The sequence below is a fragment of the Dendropsophus ebraccatus genome, chromosome 10 (genome assembly GCF_027789765.1).
Source record: "Dendropsophus ebraccatus isolate aDenEbr1 chromosome 10, aDenEbr1.pat, whole genome shotgun sequence".
Taxonomy (NCBI): Eukaryota; Metazoa; Chordata; class Amphibia; order Anura; family Hylidae; genus Dendropsophus; species Dendropsophus ebraccatus.
The window spans coordinates 15,829,758-15,853,443 of NC_091463.1; the positions used below are offsets into that span (position 1 = coordinate 15,829,758).

The 23,686-nt window shown below is 44.9% G+C and overlaps 1 protein-coding gene across 3 annotated transcripts in view; it reads right to left on the reverse strand.

The window, feature by feature from the left end:
• CAMSAP1 (calmodulin regulated spectrin associated protein 1) overlaps positions 1 to 21,770 on the reverse strand; it is a 46,334-nt gene extending 24,564 nt beyond the window's left edge. Inside the window, exons 1-3 of one of the 3 annotated variants that reach the window (XM_069943740.1) lie at positions 21,691 to 21,770; positions 16,197 to 16,359; positions 1,155 to 1,417 (exon numbers count right to left, since the gene is read on the reverse strand). In XM_069943740.1, the coding sequence (XP_069799841.1) occupies positions 1,155 to 1,417; positions 16,197 to 16,359 (426 nt within the window). In that variant the 5' untranslated portion in view covers positions 21,691 to 21,770. The other 2 variants (XM_069943739.1, XM_069943738.1) reach the window with 2 other exon arrangements.
• Positions 21,771 to 23,686: the final 1,916 nt, after the last annotated feature.

Consider the following 23,686-nt stretch of genomic DNA (forward strand, 5'->3'; position numbering starts at 1 on the left):
TCGAATTATTGACATCATACAGTCCCTGCCTAAAAGGCCTCATTTCTCCATCCAGGCTTAACCCATTATCTGCAAGTATGAGCATCTGCTGTGACCCTGACAAGGAACAGGACATGAAATCTGAAGTAAACACATTAACAGTATCAGGAGGATGAACCTGGCCCATCTGGATGTGGCAATAAGTAAACCGGATTTGCATCTTTACATGGGCAGGACAACGCTATGGGGAGTAATGAATACACCCACATGTCATAAGTAAAGGGAACACAGATATGCATTAATAGAAAGCGGATATACTAGTCATGGGGTTACATAAGAAGCAGTGACAGAAATATTTATCAGCCATTCCTAACCTTATCTGCATGAAAAATAAAAGCTCCCTTGGTAAAGGTAAACTATTCTGTACATCTCATCCAGTGCTGCATTGCCGCTGACTGCATTGCCTGCTGCCACGTCACATCTGCACAGGGAAGCTAGTGACACTCAGAAAGCTCCACCATATTCAGGTTCCTATTTTATCCCATGGCAGGCAGAAACCGGTCCTGGGACAGTAGAGATACTGAGTATCTGCCAAACCAGCAGCTGCATGATGTAAAAGTGGAACTCACTACCCGGTGCCAGACATGTGTCAGGATGGACGTCTCTTCCTTCTCTGCACTTCTCCTGACAGCTCAAAGAGTTTATTAAGCGGGAGATGGCCCTACCAATTGGGGCAATAGAAAGCACCACCCTGTGTGACATTTGTGCCCCACTCCGATAACCGAAGGATAAGGCAGTGTACCTCTGCTAGTAACAGATGCTCCCATCATGTCCTATTAGGTCTTTTTCTGTGTACTGGATCTACAACAGGGGAGTCAAACTCACAGCTTTCATGTCATTGCAAAACTACAAAGCTTTAGATTTGGCTGTCCAAGCATGATGGGTATTGTAGTTTTGCAACAGCTGGGGGGACTGGGAGTTTGACAAATGTGATCTACATGGTCAACACGTCATGTCTGTTACATGAAGCAAAGCTCTCCTGCAATGATTATCTTTATTCTGTATATAGGCCACCCTATGGCCTAGATTTAATGGACGGTAGAGAATATATAGGTTTAAAACAGACTACAGATGCATAACTTTGTTGACAAGTTCTCCTATCTCCTCATACAGACCATTTTGATCGGAGCACAGGTGAGGTCGCCTTCAGACACCGGCACGTCTTCGCTCTCCATGACGTAAATCCCCTTCTGTGACAAAGCTTCGATCACGGGCTGGTGCCCCTGCAATGCCGCCACCTGGTCCCCCTTGAGAATCAGGCTGCAGGCGCGGCAGTACAGCTCGCTGGAGAGTAGCAGCTTAATGACTGGTGGTTTAATGTGCTCCTGCTCATACTGGTCGACATAAAAGGGGTCCTTCAGCTCCTCCGGAACATTGTCTGAAACAAAAGCCAACGCGGTGGAGATTAATACACATCTAATCATACCATCAAACAACACAAATCACATTATCCCCATTAGAAATTCAATTAACGCCTCTCCATTAAGTGACACTAATTTTTATAAGCAAATCCACCATGAAGAACACAAGGACAAAGCTGTGGTCAGTGACGAGTGTGGCGGAACAAAAAGCAGATTCATGAGCTTATCATAACTGAGGAGACCAGCGGGGACCGCCAGGAGAAAGGTCCCATTCATAAATGATGAAGCCTTCATTTGGTCTCAGCGACATTACCAGGCTGCTTTTGGCCTAGGAGTCTGCAGATGAACAACACTGAACAGAGGATGACTACACATACAGGACCAATGCAAAGAAACTACACATACAGGGTCAATGCAAACAGAAACTACACATACAGGACCAATGCAAGCAAACAGAAACTACACATACAGGACCAATGCAAACAGAAACTACACATACAGGACCAATACAACAGAGACTACACATACAGGTCCAATGCAAAGAAACTACACATACAGAACCAATGCAACAGAGACTACACATACAGGATCAATGCAAACAGAGACTACACATACATGACCAATGCAACACAGACTATACATACAGGATCAATGCAAACAGACACTACACATACAGGACTAATGCAAACAGAAACTACACATACAGGACCAATGCAAGCAAACAAACTACACATACAGGACCAATGCAAGCAAACAGAAACTACACATACAGGACCAATGCAAGCAAACAGAAACTACACATACAGGACCAATACAACAGAGATTACACATACAGGTCCAATGCAAAGAAACTACACATACAGAACCAATGCAACAGAGACTACACATACAGGATCAATACAAACAGAGACTACACATACATGACCAATGCAACAGAGACTACACATACAGGATAAATGCAAACAGTGACTACACATACAGGATCAATGCAAACAGAGACTACACATACAGGTCCAAAGCAAAAAGCAACAATTTGCTATAAGGGTACAAACACACACGGCATATACACTGCTGCGATACGCAGCAGATTAGATCTAAATAACTGAACACAGTATCAAATCTGCTGCGTGTGTTTGTACCCTAAAGAAATTAATTCACATGTGCACGCTGCTATGGTGGCAATGTAAGAGCGAGCACAAGACTATCAACAAGGTACTGTATTACAAACATTAAGACCCACAAGTACACAGAGTATACAGGTATTCCCATTTCCATTACTGCTACATTTATTATACAGGGAAACTTGGGGTTCTCAGTAAACATTTTGTTAACTTGCATGTGCCAATCTGCCCTGACAAGGCTCATCAGATGGTATTTACACTATACAGACCCTCCCCTTATTCTCCTTAAGGCCCTATTACTATCGGCCGATAATCACTTGGTGTAATAGCTTCTGTTAAAAGTGAACAATGAGCCGACATGCACGATGTCAGCTGATTCTTGTCTCTCAACATGTTGGTCTCCTGGCCGTCACTCCATGTAACAGGATCAACCGGGGAGCACCTCCCGCATCTCCCCACAGCTCCCCACAGGAACAGGGAGCAAGTGAGCGCTGATCTAGCAGGTCGGCAATAACTTGCTCCTAAACAGAGTTATAAAAAACAATGCTCCTATGTTAGCTTAGTATAGCTGTTATGGCGCTTACTGGTGTTCTTTTGATTCCCTCCCAGAATGTCCTACTAAAGAGTCAATTGGAAGTGGTCACACATGCAGAGTAGCTCAGTCCCATCACCCAGCTGCTTTTTTATATGGATAATGGGATGATTCCCACTCTTGTACAGATCAATTCTATATTCAATTCAATATTCTAGGAACTAACGCACAAATTATATCTTCTATATAATTTTATTTTTCTTTCCTTCACTAATCTCCTTGAGCTCAGTAATTGTTGTGTTTTGTTGGTGTGTGTGTGTGTGCGCTATATATATATATATACATATACATATATACATATACATTATATATATATATATATATACATACATACATACACACACATACATATATATACATATACATACATATACATACACACACACAGTGGTGCCTTGGATTACGAGCATAATTTGTTCCGGGACCATGCTTGTAACCCAAATCCACTCTTAAACCAAAGCAAATTTTCCCATAGGAAATCATTAAAATGCAGACAATTGGTTCCACAACCCAAAAGTAAGGATTTAATATTCTGAATAATATGCAAAACAAATGAAACAAACAATGAGAAACAGCTGAATATGTGAAATTATAAGTTACTGTACAGTATAGCAATCAGCATGTGGAGTATACTGTATAGTAAGTGCATAACCCTGAAAAACAGCCGCAGTTTGTAAATACAGGATGGAGCTGTAGATCCCTATAATGCAGTAGCGTACTACAATAGGCTAGAATAGAGCAGGGCTGCTGTCAGAGGTCTGTGTGGTCACATGACAGCAATGGGGAAGGGGTGTGTGTTCAGCATGGACCAATCAGGATTGACACTGCAGGGAGCATGAAGGAATGAGCAGGGCAGATGTGGGCACAGTATAGCAGCACTCTCTGTCCGGGGAGAGAGGGGTTACAGCTATGGAGTGATTACCCCCCCCCCCACACACAGTCCTGTCCCCTGATGCAAGCCCCAGCCCGAAGTGGATCTGCTATGATTTGGAAGGTGAGGGAGACTTCCTGGGTCAGAGTACAGGGCTGTAGACCCCGCTATGCAGGCTTGCCCCTCCCCCACTCACGCTCCCACCCAGTACAGGGAGCTCTTAAACCAAAGCAATGCTCTTAAACCAAGTCACAATTTTGAAAAAATGTGAGCTCTTAAACCAAAACGCTCTTAAACCAAGTTACCACTGTATGTATATATATATATATATATATATATATATATATATATATATATATATACACACATTTATTTTTAAATTAAGACAAATTCTTCTAACAGCATATGGCACAGACACTTGAAGGGAACCAATTATGGTTCCCAGAACCATAGTATAGCGCTGCTCCGCAGCTCTTGGTACATACCAGCCAAGGCTGCAGGAGTAGATTTAGTAAGGAGAAAAAGTATTTTTTTTCTGCCGCACGAGGCAGGAAGAGGGGCAGCAACTAGTCATCTGGGCAGGGAGCCATCCGTGACAGGGGATGATTGACAGGTAGAGAAGCTACTAAAGCTGCAAATATGGTTGGTACGTGCCGCACAGTAGATCTACACTATGATTCTGGAAACCGTATCAGCACAAGCTTATTTGTTCCCTTTAAGAATCACTACATGGGTTGTAGCCACCTACACAGCTCCAGTAGCCATATTGAGTAACAGTATACAAGTCGCTGCTATGTAGTAAACTCAGGATTTTGCTTGCAAATTAAAGCCAATCTGACACAGCAGAGCTACAGCGTAAATGGCCTTTTAAATGGGCCGCTTATTGGACGGGAGTGTTGCTAGAAAACGCTCCATTGGCCGAAAATCAACCTGTGTAAAAATTACAGCGATCAGCGAGCAAACATCTCCGAGGCTGAATCACATCTTTTGTGCTGCTTTCAAATTTATCACTATAGCAAAGGAAAACTGACAGCACGGATGTCGATATATATCCATGCTGTCAGTTTTTCGTTTCTAGCATCCCGCTCTCTGGCTCTCCCACCAGAATGATTGACAGCTGGAGGAGGAGGAGGCAGCACCAGCTGGAGAGCAGGATGGCGGATCACACAAAAGTGCAGAAGGCAAGTATGCACTGCTTGTGTGCCATCATATCTGTGCTGTCAATGTCCATGGCCACTCGAACTATACAGGGATTGTTTGTGTGGCCCAGTCTCTCGATTGGGTATTCCACCCAAGAGCTAAAAAAAAAGAAACCTAGCTGGTCTTCCTGACCAAGTTCCCCTGAATATTTTTGAGCCATCTACCATCTAACTGCAGCTGTTCCTGAGTCACAACCCGATCTATATCCAAGATGGCGCCGGCTGGAAAACCACATTTCCCATCATGTATTGCACCTCAGAGCTAACTGCTAAGTACCTGCCTCATCTTGTAGTATCTTCCCATGGCTGGCTCAATCTGTTTCTCCTTTTTACACTGTAAACAATATCAATCCATCCATGTAATCCATAACTGGAGCTCTGAGGACAGCAGCCTCAATATAAAACCCTCATTATTACTTTGGACCTCACAGAAGCGAAGCAAAAGTATAGTGACCTTTGTAGCAAACTCCACTTACTGCTGCACATTATGCTGGTGCCATCTAGACGAGGAGACGCAGCATTGGGAAAAGGTTATCAAAAGACTGTGATCACCCACTGGTAAATAACTTAGCACACTGATGCATCATACAAACAAGTTTTACAGGTTACATATAAGTAATTGCCGATAATAAGAGATTTACTGGGGGACAACATTCATTCCAGCAGCACAATGAGGAGAAATCGAGGAAACAAAGCTAGAAGAGTGTTTCTGGAGAATCCTGACCTTACAATAGTACAACTAAAATCATACTGACTATATCCCAGTGTAGAACTTTTTGCAGAGCCGTAATATATGCAACAAGATGATGCCATGCAATAATACAAGTCCTCTATGGATTTCCAACTTTTTTCAGGATCCCCTATATTAAAAAGAATAGGTGACCTTTTTTAATACACTACAAGGGGGGGGGGAATTATAATCACTGATAGGTCCAATAGTCAATTACAAATCTGAGCTGTGCACAAGCACCAGAAAAGTCTCATGCCTCCGATCTCATGAAGCAGCAAGGCCCCTGATAAGTGACTGCGGAAACGCATTGGGCCAAAAGAGGAGAAGTCTGAAGTGAGCCCGAAAAACAAGAAAAGTAATGGACCTTCAGCAAATAATTTGTTGTATGGATTTTTTATATCTTGGAAAACCGGGACATTAATAATAACTGTTACCGTACTACATAAAGTGCAATAAATAAGAGACTGTGACCCAAAAATGTATGCAATATAACTTAATATATATATGTAATATGGAAATACAGACTAAGAGGTAATACGGACAATAATTACTATTTCAATGTTTGACTTGGATAATATGCAATAGAAGGAATACTGGGTACATAAAAACACACAAAAAAAACGCAACTAAAGTCTGAACAGTACTCAAAGAGATTTCTATGTAAAGAATAATTATGTGTTTTCTGGTGGCACATTGTGCAAAGGTGGTGGCTGTGAGGATAAGCGTTTGGTATTTTAAGTGAATAAATAAAAGATAATTTTTAGAGATGAGCACACCGGGTTCGGGTTCAAGTCCATCCGAACCCGAACTTTCGGCATTTGATTAGCGGTGGCTGCTGAACCTGGATAAAGCCCTAAGGCTATGTGGAAAACATGGATATAGTCATTGGCTGTATCCATGTTTTCCAGACAACCTTAGAGCTTTATCCAAGTTCAGCAGCCCCAGCTAATCCAATGCTGATCGTTCGGGTTCGGATGGACTCGAACCCGAACCCAGTTCGCTCATCTCTAATCATTCAATCAGTCATCATATAAAGGGAATATAGTCTCTAACATTGTAGAAAAAATAAAGTGTAAGCCAAAAGGCCTTAACATTTCTTTTTGACTGGGCTTTCCAAATATCTCCAGTACAATCTTGTATAAAAGCTGTTTGGACTGTGATACCTAAGACATGCTGGTATTTCTTTTACATTACTGACTGTTTCCAGTTGCCTATAATGGCTGCTATTGTGACTGGCATTACTGATGTTACAGATCCGTTGTCAGACCGGTTCTAGTGTTCTGTGTACAGACGTGCTGGATCTTCTGCAGGATGGAAAGCTATGACTAATATTACAATGGGATTGTTTGCATGCTATGAAACAAATAACAGCGTATGTAACCAGTGTCCAGTCAGCGGATGCCATGTATATTAGATTACTATACACTCATAGATGTGTCATAATACGCAGACTGCCAGACAGCACATAAAATCCTTTATAGGCATTTTAGGGCTCCATTAAAGACAGGCTACATGCTTTTTCTAATCTGTGTCTTGTTTCAGATTATTATTATGAGGGCAGCCATCTTGTCGGAGCCGTTTTTAAACAAAATTTAGATATATGCCTTTACAGCCAACACAGACAGGTACAATGGTCTGGAGCCAATCCCAATTTATTATTATGGGAGAGGTTTCTGGGCATGCTCAGTGACCTTTGCTGAGGTCATTCCACAGGAAGAGAGATGCTGAGCTGTATCACCTATTGTGATTACCCAGATGGCATCTTATGTATATAATAGAGTCCTTTCCAGCAGTCTCCTCCTGCTGGACTACAGGATTGCAATGGAGGTGGCTGCTTATTAGGCTCCGTGACCAGAAAAAAAAAAATGCAAAGCTTTCAGGGTTATTATATAAATGTGGATAGGCATTTAAGGGGTTATCCAAGGCTACAAAAACATGGCCACTTTCCCCCTCTCTTGACTCCAGATTTGGTGGGTTTCAAACTCAGTTCCATTAAAGTAAATGGCACTTAATTGCAAACCGCACCTGAACTGGAGACAGGGAGGGGGAAAAGTGGCCATGTTTTTGTAGCGCTGGTTAACCCCTTTAAGGCTTATCCCAAGGGACACACACCAATCTTACAAATAAGTAAACCCCTTAGAGAGTAATGGGAGTTGGGTAAACACTGTAGCATGATGAGCTAGGCCACAGGCGCCAAACTAGCAGCCCTCCAGCTGTTGCAAAACTACAATTCTCATAATGCCAGGACAGCCAAAGCTAAAGCTTTGGCTGGCCGGGCATGATGGGAATTGTAGTTTTGCAATAGCTAGAGGACCACAAGTTTTACAGTTGCTAGGCTACAAAATTCCCAATACTCTCTATAGAGGCTACAAACAGTGTAAAACACTCACCAGATTAGGCCACCACAATCCACTGGATCACCAAGTTATCGTTAGAGTGATACATAGAAGCCTTAGAATACAGACATCTATAGCGTCCTTTGTAGGCTCCGATGGCTCACAGCACAGGAGTTCCCCAGTCCCTGATGATATTACCAGGGACCCCAGTCACCTAATCATACAGGGGAGCCCACACTAAAGACTGGGATGAAGAGTGATCGCAACATGATCACAGGATTTAACAGCACCAGCCCTGTCCTCAAGTTGTGTGTAGTATTACATCTCTGCTTCATTCAATTCAATGGAACTGAGCTACAACACCATATAAAAACCGAGGGCTAGATTGGTGCTGTTATTGGAAGAAAGTGGACATGTTTTTTGAATCCCTTTAAACAGTTTAGATTAGTTTCCTATGATAGTAGATAACTAAATGTATATGACAACAAAACATGGGACATCTACCTAGTGGTTAAAGGGTACCTGGTCATGATTCTTCTCTCCTCAGATCAGTAAGCTGATGTCAGAAGATCAGGCTGCCACACCAACAATAGTCACTAGTACCTTTTAAGATACAGTGAAACTGCTTTAAGCCAACCCACCAAAATCTATACCTTGATAGTCTACCAATTTTGTACACAGAGTTCTAAAGGAATTTCTACAAATCTCAACAACTGTGGCTACACTGAATTTTCTGTATACAAATCCACTATGGAAGATCCACAGCATATGCACTCCCTGTGATGCTACCCCTTAGGGCCACATTACACGACCCGATCACTAAGGTAAGAGACAGACGATCTACAAGATCGGCACTCACTGAGCCTATTACATGGCTCGATAACCATGTAGCAAACGCTGTGTGTGTAATGTGTGGTGTGTGTGTGTGTGTGTGTGCGGTGTGTGTGTGTCCACACACACACACACAGTGGTGCCTTGGATTACGAGCATTATTCGTTCCCCATCCTCTCCATTACTGTACAGTAACTTATAATATCACATATTCAGCTGTTTCTAGATGTTTGTTTCATTTGTTTTACATGTTATTCAGAGATGAGTCCGACGCCCATAGAGAATGACGGCTCCATTCATTCTCTATGGACATCGGACTCATCTCTACAGCGCTCGCGCCGGGCTTCCGACAAGGATATCTCTGTCCCGGGACCGGCTCCAGGAGCGGGACTTGGCGAGATGGGGTAAGTATCCAGGGCTCTAGCGGGGGGTCGGGCGGCCTTCACCCCGGCACTGGGGGTGACAGGCTCCCTTTAAACCAAAGCAAATTTTCCCATAAGAAATCATAGAAATGTAGACAATTGGTTCCACACCCCAAAAATAACTATTTATTATTCTGAATAACATGTAAAACAAATGAAACAAACATCTAGAAACAGCTGAATATGTGATATTATAAGTTACTGTACAGTAATGGAGAGGATGGGAAACACAAGGGCTGACAGACTGAAGGGAGCATGGAGGAATGAGCAGGGCAGATGTGGGCACAGTATAGCAGCACTCTGTCCGGGGAGAGAGGGGTTACAGCTATGGAGAGATTACCTCCACAGTCCTGTCCTCTGATGCAAGCCCCAGCCTGAAGAAGTGGATCTGCTATGATTTGAAAGGTGAGAGAGACTTCCTGCATCAAGAGTAAGAGTAAAGTGCTGTGGACCACGTTATGCAGACCATACCGCTCCCCCACTCGCGCTCTCACCCAGTACAGGGAGCTCTTAAACCAAAGCAAAGCTTTTAAATCAAGTCACAATTTTGAAAAACTGTGATCTTTTTAGCGATGGCCGAGGGCCCTTGCTTTAAAAGTGTAAAATAATAAAGTTTAGTGTTCTCCTCGCACTCGCCACTGGAATCTCAGGGCCGGTCTCTGAAGTGACAGGCCACTCAGCCAATCATTGCCCGCGGTGGTCCCATTTCGGCCAGTGATGGTCTAAGCGGCTTGTCACTTCAGAGACTGGCTGTGAAGTTCCAGCTGTGGCTGCGGGGAGAGGGCAGAACAGTAAAGAACATAGGGGAGCATGGACAGGTATGTATAAATGATTTCTTTCTACACAGTCATCAGCCATTGACCGCATATGGCTATGATACATAGCGATGCATGCCTGGTGGCTGATGATTTTTAGGCTGGAATAAACAGCAATGATCAGACAATATTTAGGCTGGAATCGGATTAGATGTTTTTCCATAGGGTTTTTCCTGGTCAAAATTCCTGTGGCCAAATGTTATCTGAGCATTGATGTCTATGCAATACCCGAAAGACATATTTTGCTATGGCTTTTTTTTTTTTAGATTGACGATTGAATTCGAATGATAATCAAACGTGTAAACGCAGCGAACGATCAAACGACGAGCGAGAAATAGTTCATTTTGATCTTTGCACATGTTCTCAAATAGTCGTTGGTCGTTTGCAAAAAATTCGCAGATCGTTCCGTGTAAATAGACGTTCACCGATTCAACCTATGTGCGAGATAGGCTTAAGCGATTGCAAAACGATCGCAAAACGATTTTTCTGTACAATATATCGTTCCGTCTAAACGCTGATCATTATAAAAAAAAAAAAAATCATTACTTCAAAATCGTTAATCATACGATTGGGCGAATTATCGCTCCGTGTAAACGCAGCATAAGCCTGCTCATACAGGTAGTTGTTTGTGCCCTGCAACCTAGAACAGCGACTATTTCAGTGTCCTTCCACACAACACCATGCAATCTTATCAGAGCTCTGTCTAGTAACAAGCCGAGCACAGGTATTATAACATGACACAAACAGGACAAATACTTATCCAATGAAGGTCGTAGCTCCATGACTGCAAGTACAGAGACTACAGATCACAGAGAATTGATACAAAGTATGTTGGAAATTGAAGAACTTCTGTTTCATTTTTGCAACATTTTATATCACTTAATGCTAGTGCAAATACTCATCTGTACAGTCCAGAGCTCAGACCACTTCCCTCTACACTGTATACACAATTACAAAGCTGCATTTACCACCTCATTTATGTTGGTAGACTATAGGGGCTCTCAGCACCCAGAAGTGAACTGACCAGAATAAACAGCACTAAAGGAATCAGTTATCCCAGACGTGCTATCTACCACAACTCCATAGAACATGCTCAGAGCCGGACCACCACCCTGTGCAACCCACAAGGTCAGACAGGAGACAGGCAAAAGCCCCTGAAAAGGGAATTTACCCATAACTCTTTGGGGGAGATTTATGAAAGGGTGTAAATATACACCTGGTGTAAACTGCCCACAGCAACCAATCACAGCTCCTCTTATATTTTACCAGAGCTGAAAGCGGAGCTGTGATTGGTTGCTGTGGGCAGTTTACACCAGGTGTATATTTACACCTTTTCATAAATCTCCCCCTATGTGTCCACACAGGCCCATGTGTATGAGCATACACACACAGGAATACTATGTCCACAGGTAATCATTACACAGAAGCCGGTTTATATGGACTTTGTATATGGCAGAATACACAACTTTACACAGAATGTGGTAATCTGTATCTTTTACATGGTGAACAATTAAATTTCAAGGCAACATGCAGCCGTCTATTTGTCCAAGTCCTTGAGATGCATTAGCAGATAGCACTTGTGCTGGTCCATGACCGAGCAGGGAGCAGGCCCATTGATTTTAGCTAACATCTGTCCCCCCCTGGGCAGCACCCCTGGATAGATATTAATAAAAGCATTAATAACATAACTTTGTATATCATTTTTTTTTTTTTTTTTTTTTTTTTTTAAAAAAAACAAAGCGAGTCTGTACCCACTTTGTGACCCTCCCCCTCCCCCCCCCCCAACTACTTATACCTTCTTTTAGCTGATGAGAAGTTCTTTTTGCTGGTATGTTTATCCATGCTGGTGTCGCTTTCCAGAAGCCGAAATTCATACTTTATTCGGGCTGTAGCCGTGCCAAAAAGGCGTGGCCTAGAGCGATCGTGCCTTAGGGGAGCGCCGCCTGTGTCATGTGGTTGTCCATCTCCCCCAGCCTCCCGGTCCGCCCTCTGTCCGGCCGCACAGTATTAGCAGTCATGGCAGACAGGCAGGAGAGGCGGGTGCGTCAAAAACACGGGGCGGCGTTGTGAGGACACACCAGAGAGGCAGCACGGACCCGCCTACCTCAATGCAGCCAAAAAACGCAAAGGAGACAGCACATCCAGCAGAAAACCTTGGGGTTTTATTCACACACCAGGAACCAAGCACTGCTTGAAAAAGGCTACTATGCCGAAACGTCGCACTGGTGTGTGAATAAAACCCCAAGGTTTTCTGCTGGATGTGCTGTCTCCTCTGCGTTTTTTGGATACTTGAAGCCAGCCAGGTCCGGTTTGGTGAGGCGTGCACCCACACTCAATGTTTATCTGAACTGTGCTGCTAAGAGACTGTGTTTTTGACTTACATCATTGCAGCGGCGCCGGGGGGGAGGGGGTTGGGGTTGTCAGGAGGCGGGGCATGGGCAATGACTGCTAATGCCGTGTGGCTGGACAGAGGGCGGATCGGGAGGCAGGGGGAGACGGACAACCACACGACACAGGCGGCGCTGGCCCAGGGTACGGTCGCTCTAGGCCACGCCTCTTTGGCACGGCTACAAAAGTGTGGCACCCACAAAGTGGGTACAAAGTTGCTTTAAGTCCAGCAAAAATTTTTTATTAAAGTATTGTATTGTCCACCAAAAGTTATACAAATCACCAATATATACTTATTACTGGAAATGCTTATATAGTATTTTTTTTTTCTGCATTTACTACTGCATTAAGGCTTTACTTCCTGGATAACATGGCGATGTCACAAGCCAACTCCCAGAGCTGTGCGGGCTGTGGCTGTGCACAGCTCTGGGAGTCGGGTTGTGACGTCACCATGTTATCCAGGAAGTAACATCACCATTTTATCCAGGAAGTGACATCCCCATTATTTTAGACCTGAGAAATTCTGAGTCGTTACCTTAATCTTTGTCATGTTCCTTATTCCTGAGCAATGTCTGCAGTGTGGTCCCTGGGGCATTATCCTGCCTATAGAGGCCGCTGCCAGGTGCCTGGCGGTCTCTTTATCAAGTGTCTACCAGACACTTTAACAAGGAGACAAGCACGGTCTTGTTTTTTATAACTTTTAATTGTATCATTCACCATTTCTCTGATCATCTGGACCTGTGCCTAAAGACCTGTCATTGGAGTGGAGGAGTACATTGAATCCATCAGACAAGGCCGCCTTCTTTTCTCGCTTCTCCATAGTCCGAGTCTGATGCTATATGCAACAAACAGTGATTTCCTGCTTCCAAAAAATCAAGAACTAAAAAACATCACCCTCACAGCTTCACAGGAGCAAATGTCATAGGATAGCACAATATTCACTTTCAGTTGTGATTTTATAGTTATGGCTGGTTGCTGTATACTGTAATGTAGGAGCACCCATTTAACATTATCCCAGCTTTAAGAGACTCTCTAATCACAGACAATGCCCTTAAATTATAGAATCTCAGATCCATCGTCACCAGGACATCCCTCCAAAGTAGAAACAACAAAGAGACCTTGTGTGCTGCTCACAGATGGCCATTGGCACAAGGCAGCCAAGTAAAATAAAACCACAGGGAAGAAAAATTAAAGAGAAAACTCTGGAAGCTATAATTTGGGGAACACAAAGATGGCTGCATTACACAGACTCCAATGGCTAACTACATCTACTACAAAGCATCAGCCTCCAGCCTACTATATCCAGTGCTCAGCACTCATATACATAAAACCAAGGTCACATCACAAGTATATGCCACATTTAGACACGGAGGAATTGTTTTATAATGTCTAAGCAGATTTCCTAACTGAAAATCTTAACCAGTCTTGATGTTGGCTGATAATGTATGTAAAAACTCAATCATAACTCAAGCAATGCACTAGTATGCAGAAAACAGGCCTGACAACATGGAACGTTTACATAACCTTGCTGCCGGTCACACAGTTACTAATTCAAGCCACAGCCCACAGTCCCACTTACAGCATAAAGCACCTGAGGTCAGCCTAGCCCTGGCACCATGGGGCAGAACATTATGTCACTTCTATTTTTGATAATTAAAGGAGAATCACAAAAATTACAGACCTTTTCTGCTTAAGTAGCAATACACACATCTGCTACTCTGGTGACACCTCTAGTGATACCTGAGCATGCACTCACATTGGTTTACACTAAACTTTCTCGTCAAGAGAATAATATGCTTCAATCATTTCACAGAAGCAGATGACAGATCACAGAGGCATTAAAAAAAAAAAAAAAAAAAAAAAAAAAAAAAGACATAAGGCTTCATTGTAATGCATAGCTGCACTAAGTGCTGGGATGGGGCAACACCCAGTAAACATTAGGAGCTAAAGCCCTGCAAATGAAGTTGTATTATGAGCTGTAAATAATGCTCTAATGCCGGGTTGTCAAACTTTCGGCCCTCCAGCTGTTGCTAAACTAAAATTTACATCATGCCTGATGATGGGAATCGTAGTTTTGCAAGTTGCAACAGCTTGAGGGTCGAGAGCTTGACACCCCTGTTCTTCTACAAATCTGCCTGACACAGACCCGTCTCATTACATTCGCACAGCATTTAGCGGTGTCCTCTCCACGTATGTGCACAGTCTTGGGACCTTCATTTTCACATACATAACCTGCTGCACATATTGCTCAGCAGAAAAGCTGCTGCATATTTTGATACCCACTGAAAACCTGCAAATCCTTCAGTGCTGCCTATCCACTGAAGTGAATGAGTAGCAAAATCCACTGCAGATTATGTATGTGTGAACGTGCACTTAGGGTAAGTTCACATGTACTATATATATGCTATGGATTTTCTGCTGGTTAATTAATGATCTGAAGCTGATATTCCTCAGCATTTATAGTACATACCATACCCTAATACAGCAGCCTAAAGGTGACACTGAATGCAACCCTGAAGAGTTACACTCTACAAGCATATTCACACATATCATGTCTGCTGCAGATCTGTTAGGCCCCCTTCACACGTCCGGACGGATTTCTGGACCCATAGACTTTAATTAGTCACGGACACCCCTCTGGATTTTTCCGGAAGGGTGTCCGTTCCGGAAAATAGATCCGGAAAAAATAGGACATGTCCTATTTTTGTCCGGAATTCCGGCCCGGACGCCCCCATAGAAGTCTATGGGAGCGCCGGAATCACAGGCACTTTCCTGATATGCATCAGGAAAGTGCCCGGGATTCTGGATTGGTAAGAGCCCGCTGGCACCCCTGCTCGCAGCACCCCGCCGGACTGCCTGCCCCGAGCTCGCCACCGCTGCCCGCCGGAGCTCACCGCCCGACCTCCGCACCCTCCCTGTGGTCCGATGATGCCGCCCGACCAGGTGATTCTCTAGGTACTTTCTTGATGACATTTGAGGCCTCCTGATCAGGATTTCCTGACAGTAAAAACTGACATGGACGTGTGAATGGGGCCTTACTGTAGATGTCATGCTGTGTAAAGAAATGTAGACACCACTACGTGTTAACATAAATCCTACCAGAGGGTCCTTGCCATACACTGGTGTACAAGAGGATAGTAAACTGCGATTAGCCTGTAAACTTTTTCTAAGAGGTAAAAATAAAAAAAACACAAAATTTCATGATCACTCCATAACAATGCACTGAATCTCCAAATAAGTTTTCTTGATTCTGAGCCATCCATTGTCTAAACTTCTGCAGTGCTGAGAGATGTGTCGGGCACGGCCTGCAGCTTTAGCCAAATGTGGCGTCCCGTAAAGGCGTTACACAGCTAGGATGCTAGAAGTTGCATTATATGAAAGAATATTCCCTTTTGAGGACCAGCAGTGACAACAAATAAAATAAAATTAGCAAAGGTCAACACATCAATAAAAACATTGGTCGACTATAAGGAAAAAATGAAAAATCTTACCTATCCCATAAGCTTTAGCACAAATCCACTGTAAATTAGCAGCAATTTTGGCCCTGAAGGAGTCATACATGTCTGGAGGTACAACCTCCACTGGACACTCTGCAAAAGAATCCATTTTCGTTCTAGTGCTGTCTCCGGAGGCACAGACGCCAACATCCACCATCTAGGTATAAGAAAGAGAAAGACACATTAAGACAGAAAGCAAGCGAAATATCCTAAAGGGAAAAAGAAAGTTTATGAGCTGTCGAGTTATAATATTCTACTCAGTAGTTAAAGAGTCACTGTCGTATTTTTTTTTTTTTGCAGAAATCAATAGTCCAGGCGATTTTAAGAAACTTTGTAATTGGGTTTATTAGCCAAATCTGCCATTATCTGCATGTAAAAAGCCTTTTCCCAGGTCCCCCCCCCCCCTCCTTCCTCTTTTTCATCCACTCCAAAAAATCTGAAAATTGTGACTTGTTGCAGGAGACGTACCCTGTCTGCTCTAGGGAGAGGGGAGGGGGGAGGAGGAAGGAGGGAGTTAGCCAGCAGCAGAAAGCAGATAACAGAGGATTACAGGCACGGAGCTGGGTGACAGCTGTAATCCGAGCTCAGACAGGTCACTGGTGACTGTCACAGGAGATATCCTGTGAGGGATTTGTAGATTAACTCTTTGTTGTCCTGTTTTGGTCTTTTCTTTAGTTCTCTCCATAGGAGAACAATGAAGACAGGGGGGAGAGCTTCAAACTGCTTTTTCATGATAAAAATGCATTTTTCGGATAATAAACCCAATTACAAAGTTTCTTAAAATCGCCTGGACTATTGATTTATGCAAAAAAAAAATTCACGACAGTGACACTTTAAGCTATATCAGTAGTTTAAGCTATATCTGTTATTATGAAAAATGAGAACAACCAATATGGCCGACATCGCTGCCTCTATAGGGGCTGTCATTCTATCATTTGGCAAATCCGACAAGCTGGAGAGCTGGGTGACAAACCTTGAGGAGCATTAAAGGCAGCCATAATTATCATCATCAAATGTTCATCAGATTAAAGCTGGAGGTTCATGTATAAGACAGCTTAGTGCTGGGAGTGATCACCGCTTAGTATTAAGGTGGCCATTCAGATCAATGAGTAATACACGGTCAGTAATAGACGTTCGTACACATCAGCTCTCCATTCTTATAAGTTGACGGTATCCTCTAACATGACATATGGACAGTAGATGTCTCCATGAAAAAAGTTCCTTTAACAGAGGGCCACCATCATTTATAAGGGTCTATAACAAGGGTGTCAAAACTACAATCCGCCTAATGCTTTTGGCTGTCCAGGCAAACAGCTAGAGGGATGCAATTTTGAAACCTGTGGTCTATAAGGAGGTTCTTTATCTGTGGAAGGCCCAGCCCATCGGGCATAACACAATCACATATTTCCTATGTAAGGCAAATGCCCATCTGCAATATTTGGTGGGCACAATTTTCACCACAGCCAGCAGATGGGTGAAGAAAGTCGCAATAGAGCCCGATTCTCCATTAATCCTGCAGCAGCACAGGATTAGGATTGGACAAACAAAGCTGCTTTCAAAACCAGTGCCACCCTTGTCCTTGGGTTTTGTGTGGTATTACATCTCGGCTCCATTTACTTCAATGGAACTGAGCGCTATACCGCAAACAAACCAAGGACAAGAGTGACCCCCCCTTTTATAGAAGAAAGCAGCTATGCTTTTATAATCCTGGATAACTCATTCAACATTTGCCCCTATGTTCCCAACAGATTACAGCTGTATGCTGGGACATTGCTATTCACAAGGGATTGTTCCCAGCATTCAACTAGGACATACACCTCCATAAAAAAAAAAAAAAAAAAAACTTCATAAAATATTAAACAGACCTCACCCGGGGGCTCAAGGGCTTGTATCTATAAGGAATCTTATTTGCAGTGACAATATTTAGAGGCAATGCTAATAAGAGTGCAGTACACAGGTCTGGGAATATTGCAGAGGCAACAGCAAGCGTCTTTATTAAACTTCACCCACACATCCCATTACCCAGGAGCACAAAGAGGGAAGTAGCCGATTAGTCCGGGGCCCCGGCTCTTTGTTGCCAGTGCTCCAGGTTGAGGGATCACATGATAAAGATGCAAAATTGACTGAACGGGAAGACTGATGCTTTGTGTAAAAGGAAAGGGGGGGGGGATCTATCACTGTGCGGCAGCAGATATTCACTGCTGTGAGGGACTCGCCGTGTGAGGTAATTGTGTGTTTTGGGAGCAGATTTTTACAGACGTCAAGAATACAAAGGCAGCTGCTGACAGGGCCAAAACAGACAATTCCCACCCCGTGCACAGCCCGCACCCCTCACACGACCAGGGCCCACCTCTCTGCCGTGTATCCCAGGCTGCAGGCCCCACCTTAGTCATCAGTCCACAGCGTCCACCACTTCTAGGGCAATAACCCCTAATATGTAATCCTCACATTGTGTTTATCAGGCATTTGTAAACTCCATGTTACGGGATACATGCATGCTTTGAAATAGCCTAATACGCCTGACTTCACCAACATCACGGCCCTATAGTCTACAGGGGTCAGGTACTGAGCACCAACACTTCTCCGCCACACCAGCTGCCCACCCTCCTATCTCACCCGCCCACCTTCCAGAACACACCCACCATTCATTCCCACTGTGTCTTCACACCTCTAGCGTAACATTGCCATATATATCCATTATTGCTACAATCTAACCCCAATAATGCCCAGCAAGAATCACAAAACAAAACACAATACAGATTAGCAGCCTCCTGCCTGCTGGGAGATGTCGTTCTGCAGCAGCTGAAGAGCCGCAGGTTGGAGGTCAGACAATGTTTATCATAGTATTATGGATCAGCCCCTTTATTACTGGTCATGCCACTACTCCACTAATAAAAAAAAAATATTTTTATTTATATATATATATATATATATATATATATATATATACACACACACAACGTCTCCCAATTATACCCCCACTCTATCTGGTAAGGCAGTGATCCGCGTCGACTGGCTGCATGGCACTGCAACTGGGAAAACAAGCAATCGCTTAAAGTAATGGTCATCTACTTAAACTACAACTCCCAGCATGAGCTTAAAGCCTTCTCAAGCCACGGGGGAACTGCACAACAGATTTAGAATTTCTAAGCTCCTCCCAGAGTGATGACATCATTGTGCAGTCATCATATGTCATTGTCCCTCAGCACCGTCCATGTAAAGCACTGTTGCCCTCATGTCAAAAGCAGAACCTCAACACTGGGCAACCCCTACATCACTGTGTCTGGCAGACAAATCAATAAAGCTTTACTATTCAAGATGCACCCGTCTTCCCAACCCCCCAACATATATTAATGACTTCTTCCCCCAGCCCTCATATATTAGTGCCCCCTTTCTCAGCCCACCATATATTAGTACCCCATCCTCCAGTCCCTTATATATTAGTGCCCCCTCCCTCAGCCCACCATATATTAGTACCCCATCCTCCAGTCCCTTATATATTGGTGCCCCCTCCCTCAGCCCACCATATATTAGTACCCCATCCTCCAGTCCCTTATATATTAGTGCCCCCTCCCTCAGCCCACCATATATTAGTACCCCATCCTCCAGTCCCTTATATATTAGTGCCCCCTCCCTCAGCCCACCATATATTAGTACCCCATCCTCCAGTCCCTTATATATTGGTGCCCCCTCCCTCAGCCCACCATATATTAGTACCCCATCCTCCATTCACTAGTACACCCCCCCAGACACATTACTCCTCATATTAGTGCCCCCTCAAATCCCCCATTCACTAGTACACCACCCCAGATCCGGATACATTATTACTCCCCATATTAGTGCCCCCCTCCCTCAGCCCCCATATATTAGTGCCCCCTTGCTCAGCGCACCATATATTATTACCCCATCCTCCAGTCCCTTATATATTAGTGCGGCCAGCCCCCCATTCACTAGTACACCACCCGAGATTTAGATACATTACTCCTCATATTAGTGCGCCCTCATTTACTAGCGCCACCCTCCAAACCCCCATATATTAGCACCTGCTATATAAGTACCCCCTTTCCTATCCCTCCCAACCATACATCAGTACCCCTATATTAATGTCTACTCCCAATATATTACGCCCCTACACACACATATTAGGGCCCCCTTTGCCCCCCATTCATTAGTGCCACCTCCCACAGACTCCCTTAAAATTAACCCCTACTATATCAGTCCCCCCTTATCCAAAGCCCCATATTAGCACCCTCCCCTAAACCATGTTAGTAGCACAATATTAATGCCCCCTCCCCTAGACCCTCAGACATTAGCACCCCCTTATTATCCCCTCCCCTAGACCCTCAGACATTAGCCCCCCCTTATTATCCCATCTCCTAGACGTTAGCACCCCATTATTATCCCCTCCCCTAGACCCTCAGACATTAGCAGCCCCATATTAGTCCCCTCCCCTAGAACCCTCAGACATTAGCCCCCCCATATTAGTCCCCTCCCCTAGACCCCCAGACATTAGCCCCCCCATATTAACCCCTGCCCCAGACATTAGCACCCCCTTATTATCCCCTCCCCCAGACATTAGCCCCCCCATATTACCCCCTCCCCCAGACATTAGCACCCCCTTATTACCCCCCTCCCCTAGACCCTCAGACATTAGCCCCCCATGTTACCCCCTCCCCCAGACATTAGCCCCCCCATATTACCCCCTCCCCCAGAAATTAGCCCTCCATATTACCACCCCCCCAGACATTAGCCCCCCATGTTACCCCCTCCCCCAGACATTAGCCCTCCATATCACCCCCTCCCCCAGACATTAGCCCTCCATATTACCCCCTCCCCCAGACATTAGCCCCCCATATTACCCCCTCCCCCAGACATTAGCCCTCCATATTACCCCCTCCCCCAGACATTAGCCCCCCATATTACCCCCTCCCCCAGACATTAGCCCCCCCATATTACCCCCTCCCCCAGACATTAGCCCTCCATATTACCACCTCCCCCAGACATTAGCCCCCCATATTACCCCCTCCCCCAGACATTAGCCCCCATATTACCCCCTCCCTCCAGCGGTGAGAGCCGCCCCCGTGGTCACGTATGAGGCACCTGTGCACACAGCCCATACACCCCCGGTACCGGCCACAATGGCGGTGTGAGGAGGAGCAGACGGTCCTTACCTCTCGGGGCTCCAGGCAATGCACAGCGGCCGCTGCCCCCTCTCACCTCACAGCTCGGAGACCCGGGCAGCGCCGAGGCCTACATGTCACCGGGCCGGGGGCTCCCTCACTGAGGAGAAGGAGGCGGAGCCGGAGACCCCTCCCTCCTGTCAGCACACCGCCGAGCCTCCCTCCCGCGTCTTCCTCACAGCTCGCCCGTCGTCTTCCCGTCTTATCCCGGCGCCCCCTTCCCGTTCCTCCGCCGCGGGGGCCGCTCGGTGCCGCAGACAGTGACAGAGATCCGTTGGTTGCCCGGGGATGCGACTGCGCATGCGTACCTGGTTGCTAGCGCTCAACCTGGGAACAAGCGACGGCCGTCGGGACGCATGCGCGCGGAACTGACTGTTGCTAAAGACGGCTCTGCCTGCGCACGCGCGGCGGGTTGCTAGCGAAACACCTAGGAATGCGATGCCCGTGCGCGCATGCGCCCTTCCACTCCGGTCTTTCTATTGTGCCTTTTAAGGGCATAGGCCACGCCCTCGCTGTCAGAGCTGTGTGTGTGGTACCCAGACTGCGTGCAGGAAGCCTGCATCCCCGTCACATCAGTCAGCAACACACTAGGAACAAATAAAAGCCTGTTTTATAACAAAAATCATGGGGTTTTTTTTTCCCCTCATATAACATGATTTGTAAAAAAAAAAAAAAAAAAAAAATCCTCCAATAATAACTATGTAAAAGGGCAAAACAATGACAATGACGTAATACAACTGTAAACGTGACGTCATCGGGGATGGGGAACCTTTGGCCCTCCAGCTGTTGCAAAACTACAACTCCCATCATGCCTGGACAGCCGAAGGCTGTCCAGGCATGATGGAAGTTGTAGTTTTGCAGCAGCTGGAGGGCTGATATTCCATATCCTTAATCTATATTCATAAAGCGATCAATAGCCCTTGTGAGTATAGTATATATTTGACCAGGAAGCTGTGATATAAGGAGCTGTAGGGATGAAGGAAACATATCCAGCTCTCCAGAGTCTTATAAAATCTAATTTTAATGCCTCTAACCTGCCGAGCGCCGATAAGACAGCGGCCATGATGTTTCCTACAGGTCGTGGGCAGACGCCATAGCTGTATATATCTCATCATCCTCCTGGATCAGGCATCTGCTGTACTTCCCCATTGATGTCCTATTACTCAGCCTGAAGGCCTGGCTGCAGCGATACTATAATGTGGTTAGGCCTAATGGCAGGAAACAGGGATTCCTGTGCACAAGAGACAAGAATCCAGCGATGGAGTCATCGCTCAATCCCCAGTCATGTCATAAGACGTTACGTCAGAGCGTGGCTACCTTCCTGGTGACTTATAGGTAGAACGGTGCACAACAACAGTGTATAAAGGTGTTTATTACTGACTGATGTAGATATCGGAGCTGTGACTAGAAACAGAAACTCAACTAGTCATACTGTTGTATACGGTCACAGACGTCTCCTGCCTCCTCTGTTCTGGTTGGCAAAATTACAATAAGCGCCAGATGCCCATGTAGCCATTTATCACTACGAACAGTAGGATTAGAACCTCTAATCCCAGTTACATCTAAGTGTATATAACATGTATAGGTATACAAGACAGGTCTCGATAAAGGGTGAGATTTTCTAGTTTCTGAACATCCTATTGATATTTCATCAGTCTTAGGCCGCGTTCCCACGTTTACTGTACGTCACCACATGCAGCCGAAACCAGGCCCTCATGCGGTAACCAATAGGCGTATGGCCAATAATCCTGGTAACAGAACATGACTACTGGTTGAGAAATAGGAGCGTGGTTTCCACCACATGCATTTCTCTACATGTAGAAACATTGTCTGAATTGCGTTTTTCATAGTTTTTAACGGCATAAAACATAAACAAATTTCCACATTAAATCAATGATCAGAGCCGTCTGGATATTGTCTGAAGGAATTCTCACCACAGGATTGGTAGATTGGTAGGTAATAGCTCCAGGCGTCACATTTACCTCCGCCACACCAGACCAATACCACCATACTGTGACTGGACAACACCGCCACACCAGACCAATACCACCATACTGTGACTGGACAACACCGCCACACCAGACCAATACTGCCATGCTGTGACTGGATAACAACACCAGACCTGACCAATACCACCATACTGTGACTGGATAACATCGCCACACCAGACCTGACCAATACCACCATACTGTGACTGGATAACACTGCCAGACCTGACCAATACCACCATACTGTGACTGGATAACACTGCCAGACCTGACCAATGCCACCATACGGTGACTGGATAACACAGCCATACCAGAC